The 12138-nt window shown below is 40.1% G+C and overlaps 1 protein-coding gene across 1 annotated transcript in view; it reads left to right on the top strand.

The window, feature by feature from the left end:
- Positions 1–12138, top strand: part of Slc9a9 (solute carrier family 9 member A9) — a 533806-nt gene that overhangs the window by 29055 nt on the left and 492613 nt on the right. Inside the window, exons 3-4 of the mRNA XM_058574878.1 lie at positions 9877–9954; positions 11755–11831. Coding sequence (XP_058430861.1) covers positions 9877–9954; positions 11755–11831 — 155 coding nt within the window. The remainder of the gene's footprint in view (positions 1–9876; positions 9955–11754; positions 11832–12138) is intronic.

A 12138-nucleotide genomic window follows, 5' to 3' on the forward strand; every position in this document is an offset into this window, starting at 1 on the left:
TGCCCCAAACTGGAAATTTGTCAATACTCAGTGTTTGCTAGAATGTGGGGAAATGCTCAATAATCTGATGTGGGAGTGTAAATTGGTGTAACCACTTTAGAGTTATTTGACAGTACCTACTAAGGTTGAAGATTCCTTTACCTTATCATCCAGTTCTACTTCCTGGTATTTTCCATTTATAGAGAAAATTTCACGTATGCATAGACTTAAGTCACAAAAATATCCACTGTGGTACTTTTAGGATGGCAGAAAATAGGAAAAACCTAATTACCCATCAACAAGAAGGGCTTAAATTTATCCAATAGAAGGCTACATAGCAGTTTAAGTGAATGGACAAGATTCACGTATATATTAATGTAGATAAACGTCCAAAACAATGTTGAATGCAAAAAGTAGGATAGAAAATATTTATTAAATTTCTGTAAAATTTTAATACTACCAATTGTTATTTACGGATACCCATATACATGAAGTGTATGAATTCGGACGTGGAGGGAAAAGGACACCAATGTCAGAGTACCAGTTCCTTCTGGACAGGGGTGAGAGAGGGAATTCTACTCTGACATGTCACTTAAAATCCTTTGAAGGGCTCGTGGTGTAGCTTAATAGTACAGTGCTTTCCCAGTGTGTGCAAGGCCCCTGATTCCATTCCCAGCCATGCAACACCCTTCTCAAAAAAAAAAAATTATTTGGAGCAAAGTTAAGAACATAAATATAATGAGAGAGAAATATTTAAGGTTAGGATTTCTAGGTTCAGTACAGCCTGGGAGTGACCTGGATCTGACACATGTTCCTTGATCTCTTTAGGGGACAATATTAGGTCAGGATTTCAATTTTTTTTTACCCCAAAGCAAAACTGGCACAACTTCATAGTGTATAAAATAGGGAAGCAGAACCGCTCCCCAGGAATGGGAGGACTGAGTCCAGTAGGCTCCAGGGCAGTTGTCCCATTACCACCACCCCTCCATGGAATGGGTGGCCTCTAAGGCAGTTTCTCCATCGGACAGCCCCTGTGTCAACAGCACTAGGCGATTCATGGCATGAGCCTACCTGAGATACAGGGAGAGCCTGCCCCAAGCCAGGCTTTGTAACAAACACAGGGGGAAAGGAATTAGCTTTTCACCAACCTAATATGGCCATTCCACAGATCTGAAGGTCCTGAGTAAGAATCTGCCCCATTTTCTAAAAGATTCATTTTCCTTTCCTCTTCTTCCCCTTTCTTTTCTTCTCCCCCTCCTTCTTTTTTCTGCTCTTATCACTTCCCTACCTGGTCTATTTCTGTTCTCCAAGTACTCCTAAGTTTATTTAACACCTCTTATTTTTGCTGTTGTCATTGTGTCCTGGTTACCTCTCCTGTCTCCTAACTTCCCTCTTCTGACTCTTATCCCTTTATTCCCCTTTATTCCCGTTTTTCATCCAAGAGCCATTTACCCGATTCCTAAAAAGGCCACCTCCTGCCCTCTCCAGTGAGGGACCTGGAGTCCACCACAAATGCTTCCTCTCCACTTGATTCTACCTTAACCCCAGGACCCACTTCTTGGCTGAAGTTAACCCAAAGAAGCATTTGCATACCTCCAGATTATGAAATCCACAGGATTTCTCCTCCATCCTTGAGCTGCTTCTTCCTGTAGCTGATAGAGGGTTAGGGTAGGTGTGTCAGCTCCTCTCCAGCCAATCCCTCTATCAGCCAGGAACAGAAGTTTATTTATTTTTTCCTCTGCTCGCCCCTTTGTGTATTCATCGAGTTTCAGATACATAATACATATGGGAAAATGTATGTACCAAATGCAGAAATTTAAAAAGTGCTTGTTGCCTCTCTGAAGTTCCAGTTTCACTGGGAACCCTGGGTTTGTACCTGCTAAACCTGGCCCCCTGAATCCAGGGAGCAGCAGCTCCTTCCTCCACTTCCCCACCCCCTGGCTTTCAGTGGCACTGAGCTTCCTTCTCCTCACTCTGACTGTTCCTTCATCATCTCCTTCTCTGTCAGTACCCCTCTCTTCCTCCCCAATGCTGTGCTTGGCCCTCTTCTCCTTTCTGTGACACTCCTCAGGGATTCCATCTCTACTCAGCAAGTCATTTCTTCTCCACTGGTGATTCTTATGTTCAAATCATGAAACGTTCACTCAGTATCTTCTCTTGTGCTTACCTGATTTAGTAACAAGTAGAGAAATAGATTCAGGAGTCAGAAAGATGGAGATCAAAAGAAAAATGCTAGAATGAGCCTTGGTCTAAGGGATAAGGGGACCTTGGCTAGATGCTCTACAAGAACTGACAGGAAGGAAGGCAGAAAGCATCAGTCAAATAGGGAGTTTTTAGGGAAAGGCTTGGAAGGGATGTCTGTTACTTCTGTCCACATTTGATTGGATGGAACCCAGTCACATGGCCCCACCTGACAAGAAGGAAATGAAGTCTACATGTCTGGCCAGGATAGAAAGGAAATGGGTGTGTGAGCCCCCAGCAGTTTCAGCCACACATGCCAGATGTGCTGTTCTGTTTCTTGCTCTTTGACTTGGCAATAAGTTTTGGAGAGCTACCATGTCAGTTCATGGAATCCTCAGTTTTTCCAACAGTTGCATAGAATTCTGTGTCATGGATGATGTCCCAACATATTTAACTAGTCTATTTCCCATCATCCTCAAGAGTTTTTTTTTTCTTTTTTTCTATTTTCCATTCTCTCATCTGCTGTGAATATTCTTGTATCATTCCACACAGGTTCAAGTATATTTGCAAGAAAAAAATTCCCATATAAGTTGTTGCTAAATGAAATAGTATATAGATAGTTAATTATTTTTATTTCTTACATACATGACAATAGTGGAATGTGTTACATTCATAATTATCCATTCACAGCACAATTTTTCATAACTGTATATAAAGTATGTTCACACCAAATTATGCCATTATATATATCTATATATCTGTATTCTACTGAACTACTAAATAAATAAACTCTAAAATAACATTGTCTTGATTTTTCTTCATCTTTAATGAACATAGTTTAAATTCATTCCCAGTGGATTTGAGAGAGGTGTATGGTCTGTAGCTATGCACTAGGCCTAACCTCCCCCTCATCCCTTGTGACCCTACCTGGTCTATTTCTGTTCCCCAAGTACAACTTTTGCCTTCTATACCCAAACCATTGATTTGTCATTCTATTTAATGTAGATTCAGGTCCATGCTAATCAAAATCCTTTAAATTCATTATTATAGTTAATCCTCAAAAGCCCCTTTAAGTTGTAGGCATTTTTATGCTCATAATGCAAATGAGGAAACTGAGGCTCACAGAAGTCAAGTCAATAGACCAAGGTCATCCAATCAGTATGCACTATATTATTAAGTATTCTGGTCCATTCTGTCTCTCACTCTGGTGTTTCTCAAGCCAAAGCATAACTTAAGAAAGAGGAAAGAGAATGTTTACCCTTGAGCGGTCTCTAGGTGTGTCCTAAAGCTGCTGCCCAGAGTGAGCCAAGTTTTCTTTGAAGTCTCCTATTTGTATTAAAAATGCATACATATCTTGAATTTCATTTTTTAATACATCTGCATTTATTTTAATATCTAAAATTGTTTAAATTATTTGCTATCAACTATAACTGAAACTTCAGAAATCTGCCAGCTTCCTCTGTGGCTTAGGGAAAGCAAACCCACTGGCCTAAGTCAGACAAAAGGTGTGCTCTGCATGTGGGTGCTCCTGAATAGACTCACACTTGTCCTTCACAACCCGGCTCATATGCTGCCCCCACTTCAGCCTTTTTGCAAGGCCAGCAATCCCAGAGTGCTATCTGGCTGGGAGAACCCTGAATTATAGCTTAACTCCATGCTCAGAGCTTCTTCGGTTATATAGGGGTCTTCTTTTCTTTGGCCACAACCTTCATGGAATCAGTCTCTATTACATAGCATATCTTCATATTCCGTATAGCTTGCAAAATTTGTAATGAATAAATCATTGAAGATGATCAGACTCTTTATTGTGCTAATCTTTTTATTTGTCCAAAGGAATCAGCAAAAACCAAAATAACAAAAGCCTAGTTCTTAATTCTAAATCTGGCTTCAAGTAGTTACATTGGTACAGTGATCCCTTGGAAAGCACACATGTAGTTTGACTGTGCATCTACATCCTATTCTCAGTGATATCCTGTCCTGTTGATTGACACTGGGCCCACTATTAATTTCTTCTCCTGTCTCTGGAAAATAACCATAATTGCATTTGCTAGCTACTGCTCAGGAATGTTATCAGAGTTGATGAAACAATGTTTTTAAAAGATCTCTTTGGAAAGACCAGGGCACATAAATCACAGTCCCTCACTAGGATATTTATTTTAGAGTTTATTTATTTAGTAGTTCAGTAGAATATAGATATTTCTTCCCAGATAAGTCATATTGAGTCAGTGCATGCCTTACTACTCAGGTCCAAACAGAATTTTGTATCTCTAACCTTCTGATGAACTTGGAAATTAAACTTGGTAAATTCTTTCTACTCTTGGAAATTTTCTAGTTGTTTATCTGTGTGAACATATGTCTGGGCCATTTTTAGTCAAATACTGGTGCACGTGGGAGATGATATTTAAAATACACTGCATCATTGTGAACACACTGATATTTCCTTCCCCCCATGGTATCTTTAAGAATTGAGTTCTGATGTTTAAAATTTTTCACAGCTTTCATGAAACATGCATAATACTTCCATCTCAGAGTCTCAGGTCTGTTGTTCCAAACGAACTACACTTTGGATTGCATAATAGAACATTTAAAAACAAACTAATATGAATTTTAAATTCTGGTAACTGTCTAAAAATGTACTATTCGATTGCCACTAGCCACCAGTGTTAAAGTACAAATTCAGTCATTCAGTTGTCCTAGCTACAGTTCAAGTGTTCAGTAGGTCATGTGACTGGTGGCTACTGTTATTGCACAGTCTTAGAACACACCCATCATCACAAACAAGGTCTGTTGGCCAGTCCTTGTCCTTAAGATTTGTGTCTTCTAAGACTAGTGGAAATCCCGTTTGGGGAACATTTTTTAGCTTTCTGCTCTTCTTTCTCCTCTACCCTTCCCTTTAGATGCTTTTCTCCTTTGTATTATAATAAATAATTGAATTGTTTAGTCTTTTAAAAAACCCCAAGGCATTGATTTGAACACAGAATATGAGGAAAATGACATGTGGAATTCCCATCTGGAGGTTGGGACAGTGGCAGATCCAGCCATTTCTGAGAAATTGCCTGGGTTTGGAGTTACTCCCAGAATTTTGATTTAGCAGCTCCTAAGCTTACAGCAAGTCTGAAAGGAACACAAATCTGTTTTGTATATACAAATAAATCCTTGTATGCTGCATGCCATTCTCAGCCTGCCAGTTTCATCTGGTTGCTCCAGAAAATACAATTCAATAGCACGTTAGTTAACCTGCATGCAGGGAGTGGGGCACCCTGATTATTGGAATGTTCTGGTTGAGTGATTAACCTGATTTTTGCAGAAAAGCTGCTGAGGCAAGGATTTTCTGTTAGGAGTCTGTGCCACCATGGCTTGCTCTTGCAGATGATCATAGTCGAGTTGCTTCATTCCCCCAGCACTCAGCAATACATCTCCATGCTAAAACCTTCAAACACGCAATTGCTATTCTTGCAAGAAGCCTCATAAAAATAGATCAACAGTGGTGTCTCTGATCATCCTAGAAAAGAGAGTAAAGAGAGAAGCAAATTAAAATCTTCATGCATGTTTTACACAATTGGGAAAACTTCAGGACTTCCTGATAAGAGAGCAAGTATAACTTGAAAAAAAAATATATATATATAATATAAAAAAAATATATATAAAATATATATAAAAGTATAACTTGAAAATATTTCTTTATATATTTAATTTTCTTTAGTGATAAACACAAAGTGCTTACTAGATTGCAGGCAGTGCCCAAGGTCTTTACAAAGATTAATTCATTTTGTTCTCGTAGCCAACTTCTTATTGGATATGACATTATCATGTTCACTGTAAAGATCAGGAAACTGAGACACAGAGAGTTTAAATTCTCATGCAAGTCCCTGAGTTTGGGACTTGAACCCAGGAAACATGACGCTGAGTATGCATGAAACCACTGTAGATCATTAGTTTTTCTCTTTCCTTACACTGTTGGTTTTCTTACAATAAAAGCCAGAACATCTGAAGGTAAAAAGTGAAATCAAAACATTAATGCTTCTCTCCAAAATCCATTATAAAATTTCTACACCAAAGGGAAAATTTATTAAGAGCCCAGAATAAATCATAAAACACAATACCTGCTAGCAGTAGGCTGGTTTTTCCAAAAGTAAAATAATATAATGTTTGATTTCTATGTGGGATGGACAAAGCATTGTTTTTGTCTTCTGTGTTGATTGTGGTATTCAAAAGGATTTTTTTTTACTTAGGGTTTTGAATGAGCCAATGTAACAAAAAAGATGACTACAGTGTCATTGTGCCTGTATAATGGAAGTGTAAAATTCTTCTAGAAGTATGCAATGTGTGCTAGTGAGAGAAAACCAACCACAAATGAGCTGCTACTATTTAACAGGCACTGACCTCAGGTTTTCATAGTTACTTGAAGCAAAACACCTAGACTTGGTTTCTTCCTTTCTGTTATCCCTGGCACCTAATCTGCCAACTACCCATTGGGTCTTCCAGTGTCCCTGGAAACTGCCCTTTTCTCCCCCAGCTCCCGGCCTCTGTCCTGTCTCCTCTTGATTATGCAGCCCTCACCCCCAGGGCTTCTCTTAAAGCTTGAATTTCATCCTCTCATCCCTGCTCCAACCTCCCACAGGGACCTTTTCCATTTGAAATCACCCCCAGCCCTGTTCATTCTCACCTTCTTCTTTGGGCTCACCTCCCCCTGCTCCTTCCACTCTGGCCTTCATTCACAAATCCTTACTGCTGTTTTCCACCTTAGATCTTTGCAGGTGTTATTCTCTCTGCTTGGGGTGTTTTTCACTCATCTCCTTTTGGGGGACTTTTCAAATTTTGCATTTTAGCTTAAATGTCACTTCCTCACAAAGCCCTTCCTGGTTGTCCTGCGTAATCCCTCCTTGCCCTCTCTGACACAGCCCTTTGATCATGGGGAGCAGGTAGTTTAGTGAAGTCCGCCTTCACAACTGGCAAGGAGGCTCCCAGACACTGGGTCCCCACTCTGCCTCCAGTGTCTAGTACAGGGTCTGATATGAAGAGGTTCTTTATGACCAATGGATTTTCCCATTTGATAGGATTCACTCATTTTTAGAAAACGGCACTGGGGTCGGCTGTCTGTAGTTACACAGGCCTACTTTGTTTACGATTCTAATGACAAAATCTCCTGGAGGATATCAAAGGTGTGGACAGAGTGAACTTAAGTAACTTGTGGCAGCAGAATAAAAGGCAGAGCCTCCTTATGTTGGGCATGCAGAAGGTCAGAGTGTAGGAAACAGGCAGGCCTGGAAGACAAAACCTGGGTCTAGAAGCTCAGCTCATTCATTTAGTAGCCGCCTGATCTTGACCAGCCCAAACCTCTCTAAGCCTTGGTTTTCCCCTCTGTAAAATGGGCCTGTTCACCATTTTATCTCTGGTGCCTAGCATACATCTTGGAATGAATGACCTAATGAGAGTGAATGAAATGCATGAATCCCCCCACCCCCGTCTTTGTTCCTGTTGGGATTTAATGCAACATCAATCACACTTACATGCCTGGGAGAGAGTAGGAACTTGGGCCTGCTAAAAAAAATCTCTTCCTTTCTCCTGCCCAATCTCTTTTTCTTCTCAGGTGTTCTGTCACAGGTACACCCCACCTTGGTTTGGGATAAGCCAAGGGAAGTTCTGAGAGAGCTGAAGGCTTCCCTTTGGTCTCCAACTTGTCCAAATGTTGAACATGTATCCATCCTATCAGGTGGTGAACTAGTTATTATGTGGAAAAACAAATCAAAATAAGGGCATGTTCCTTGCTGAAGAAATTTGCCTCTTGGTAGGAGAAACTAGAAAACATGGGTGAGACAGTTATCTAGACAAGAAAGCCTAAGGCCGTTCACCTGATCAACAGCAAGGCGGGGAAGGAAGTCTTCCTGTTATTCTCCCTCCTAGAGATGGGTGCACCTGTCACGGCCTCCATTCCTCCTAAAGGGAGGGCTTGTGTGGCCCCTGGGATCCCTGGCTGAAGGATCCAGAAACTGTCACCTACTTAAAGGCAGTCAATCTAGGCCAGTGCTTACGGTCCTCCCAGGGCCTGGTGTGAAAAGATGAGCTGAGCCCATCACATCCCACTTCCCATGGGTTTGAATCATGATAAACTGACATTGGGGATGGAGTGGGGCAAGAGATTACTGTGAGAGTGAGGTCACAAGGGGCAGGGAGAGAGCTGAGAAAGAAGAAGATGCCTCAGGGTCTAGGATGGGGCCCAGATGACCCCCTTGGATGCTCAGTGGTACAGGAGGTGTGGCATCAACGGTGGCTAACTAGGTTTGTGAAAGGGAACTAGGCTAAGTTAGGTGGCTTCTTCTTCCTCCACCTTTCCCTTCCCATATGTTAATCAGACGAGCAGAGTTGAAGGTCCAGGGAAGGCAGGAAAGAGCCTCTGACATTGTCAGCTAAACCAAAAGGGAAATCCAGAACCAAGAGAGGCTGTTCTTAATTTTTTTTTCCTTAAATAATCTTTACCTGTAATGAAGGTGAGTATAATGCATTCCGTTTTAATAGATTTGACTCCAAAATAAATGCTTATTTTTCCTTTCCATTTTAGCGAATTATTTACTGAGCAATGAGCCAAACAGTGGGAGGTACTGAGGCTACAAAGAATTGACTAAGGCATCATTGTGACCCTGCATAAGCTCCCAGATTAATGAGGGAAATGGTCAGACACAAGCCACTTGTCATGCGAAGTATGTTAGAAGACACAGATGCTACCAGGAGGGTCCAACGTGCTGAAACAGCACAGAGGAGAGAATGGTCAGCTTGCAACTGGAGGATCAGGCCGACTTCACCAGGGACATATAATTTTGAGATCCAGTTTCAGAGAGGAGTAGACTGAATTCACAGTCTACTGCAAAATTACAAATTTGAGTTGTGAAACCCATATAGCAAAAGACTTTTATGAGTACTCTAATGGTGAGAAGGCAACATAATGAATGGCATGTATGAGAGAGAGAGAGAGGGAGATGGAGAGAGGGAGGCTGGGGAAAGGATAAGGGGTGGAGAGGGGTGGGAAAAGATGAGGAGAGTCTAGGTGGCTTTAGAGATTAAGAGAATTCTTATTTTCAAATGATCAAGTATGTGGCAGATGTTGGATTCAAGAATTCCTACCTCTCACTGCATTGTATTTCATACTTGTGTTTTGGCCAAGTTTATTTTAACATTTAAGTAAAAACCAATAAAGAAATACTGGAAAAATCCATTTTTATTTTTCCAATGTGTTTTTCCACAGTCTGGAAAGAATTTTAAACTTTGAGATAGGATAAAACAGGGAACATGAAAAACCAAATATGTAAAATTTTTGGTTTGGAGAATACTAAATAAATCCCCAGTCAGAAGCCAAAACAATGGAGTACTGTTAATTCCTTTGATCAGAAAAAAAATAGTATATAATAGAAAATATTTAAAATATGAGAAATGAATAACTAATCAAAATAAAAGAAAAATGTTCTTCCCTAGACAGATTTCATTGAGTTTTTGTTATGATTATTGTTAGTAATAGGATGGAAATTATAGATTCACACTGCATTTATGATTTCTAAATTTACATTTTCTCATATTTTCGTATCTTCTAATTTAATAGTGTGTTAATATGCCTCATACAAACTTAGCAAAAGCAACCATTGCTGTTTTTTTTTTTTTTTTTTAATGTTCTTAATGGCCTGAAGTAACATTTTTTCTAATTGTACTTTTTGACTTTTCTGGCAGATGACGTTTGACCCAGAAATCTTCTTCAATGTTTTACTGCCACCAATTATATTTCATGCAGGATATAGTCTAAAGAAGGTAAATATATAATGATCTTTCCTTTTTCTTTTCTTTTTTTTTTAGCCTTAAATAGAGAATTTTGCTTGTACTAAAACAAACAAAAACCAATTATTTTATGGACCTACTTATTTGGCAAGAATATCACCATCTTAGATTGCATAATAAAGATTCGAACCTGACATACTCAGAGTTGTTCTGAACCTACTATGTCCAATACCCAGGCCTTAGTCACGTGCACCTATTGAGCCCTTGAAATGTGGCTAGTCAGAATTGAGATGCTATTTAAGTGTAAAATGTCCAGCAGATTTCAAAGACTTGGTATTTAGGAAAAGAATATAAACTATCTCAATAGTGTTTTATATTGATTTCATGTAGAAATGTTAGCATTTTATATATATTGGGTGAAATGAAACATTATCAAACTTCATTTAAAAAGTATTTTAAAATTTATTTTAACGTGCCTGGAAATATTTAAATGACATATGGCTTGCATTATGTTTCTGTTGGGCAGTGTTATTCTAGGTGATTGTAATGAAAGATCTCATGCAATAATATTGCGTTTTTCCATCAGGGTATAAACATGGGAAAAGCTATTGACATTCACAGAGAGAAAGCCTGGTTTTGCAGTTTCTCTTTACTTAACACCACTGAGGTTCAGCCTGACTGCACATTTCATGGGTTAGTCATTCACATACTCTGTGCCACAGGGTGAGGCCCTGGCCTTGAGATGCAGAAGTAATGTGCTGCTTCTCAGCTACCTAGTCCGACCTGGGAAATTCCTGGGACTGTCCTCCCTTTGGCCTCTCTTCTCCAGTAGCCAGGCAGCTTCCATTACAGATCTGATGGCTATGTGTGTGCTCCAGGCTCCCTCTTGCTGTCAGTGCCGGCTACTCAGATCCCACTAAAGCCCTGAAAGGGAGTTTTCCTAAGCATGCCTTCGAGAAGATCTAGCAGGCAGAATGGATTGAGGTCATCCATCCTCATTGGTAGCCCCAATACCAGGCATACGTTTGTGTTTGATTCTTTAAATTGTTGAGGTTTTTTAAAAATGAGTTTCCTCTCATTCAGAAAACATACAAGTTAAAGAAGCCAGAGCCCACGAAAGTCTGAGGGCAACTTAAATCTCTTAAGATAGTTTTTTAAATGATAAAGGAGTTGCCTTCACAATAAAACTTGAAGTGTCCTCCATGAAATGTCCCAGAGTCAGAAATGAATTACAGTAGATGGGGTAGAGAGAGAAGATGGGAGGGGAGGGGAGGGGGGATAGTAGAGGATAGGAAAGGCAGCAGAATACAACAGTCACTAGTATGGCAATATGTAAAAACGTGGATGTGTAACCGATGTGATTCTGCAATCTGTATACGGGGTAAAAATGGGAGTTCATAACCCACTTGAATCAAAGTGTGAAATATGATATGTCAAGAACTATGTAATGTTTTGAACAGCCAACAATAAAAATTAAAAAAAAAAAAAAAAGAAAGAAATGTCCGAGAGTCCTGCATGGTCATTCCCCCAGTCCCTTCCCTCCTTCTCAGTCCAGTGAGCTCTGGAAGTTGCCTCATCCCTACCCTGTTGTCTTCCAGGTGGCTTTTTTCTCTGTTTCTTTCCGTCTTCCTTTGTCCCTTGCAATGAAATCACTTAAGTCTCCATGGGCACAGTAAGGCCAGGAATGAAGCTCCAAAAACAAAATTTATCTAAACCATAAGGAAGGTCAGGGCTGGGAAAAGCATACATTTGTTTTTATTTCCTGTTCCACTGAAATGCAGATGTACTCCATGAAGGTTTTATTTTTGTTGTTTTGGTTTTTTTTCTCCTCAGAGACATTTTTTTCAAAACTTGGGATCTATTTTAACATATGCCTTCTTGGGAACGGCCATCTCCTGTATCGTCATAGGGTAAGTGACAGGAGGAGTTGGAGATCCAGGTGGCTGGGGGTCAGGGACCTGTGGGAGCGATCTCACACCTCCTGGATTCAGGCTGGTTGGGCCAGTTGTCTCTTTTTTCAGTACATCACATTGGGTTTGTTTGGTTTGGTTTTGTAGTTTGTTTGGTTTTGTTGTCGTGCTGGGGATGGAACCCAGCACCCAATGCATGCTAGGCAAATGCCACACCAGTGAGTGACAGCCCCAGCCCTAGCCCCAGTAAATAACATCTTTGTCCATTTTTCCAGTTCGGTTCCAAAGTTTACATGTCTTCCAACAA

This window comes from Marmota monax, unplaced genomic scaffold (genome assembly GCF_021218885.2).
Source record: "Marmota monax isolate L192 unplaced genomic scaffold, Marmota_monax_Labrador192_F-V1.1 WCK01_AAM20220418_F8-fsc00022, whole genome shotgun sequence".
Taxonomy (NCBI): Eukaryota; Metazoa; Chordata; class Mammalia; order Rodentia; family Sciuridae; genus Marmota; species Marmota monax.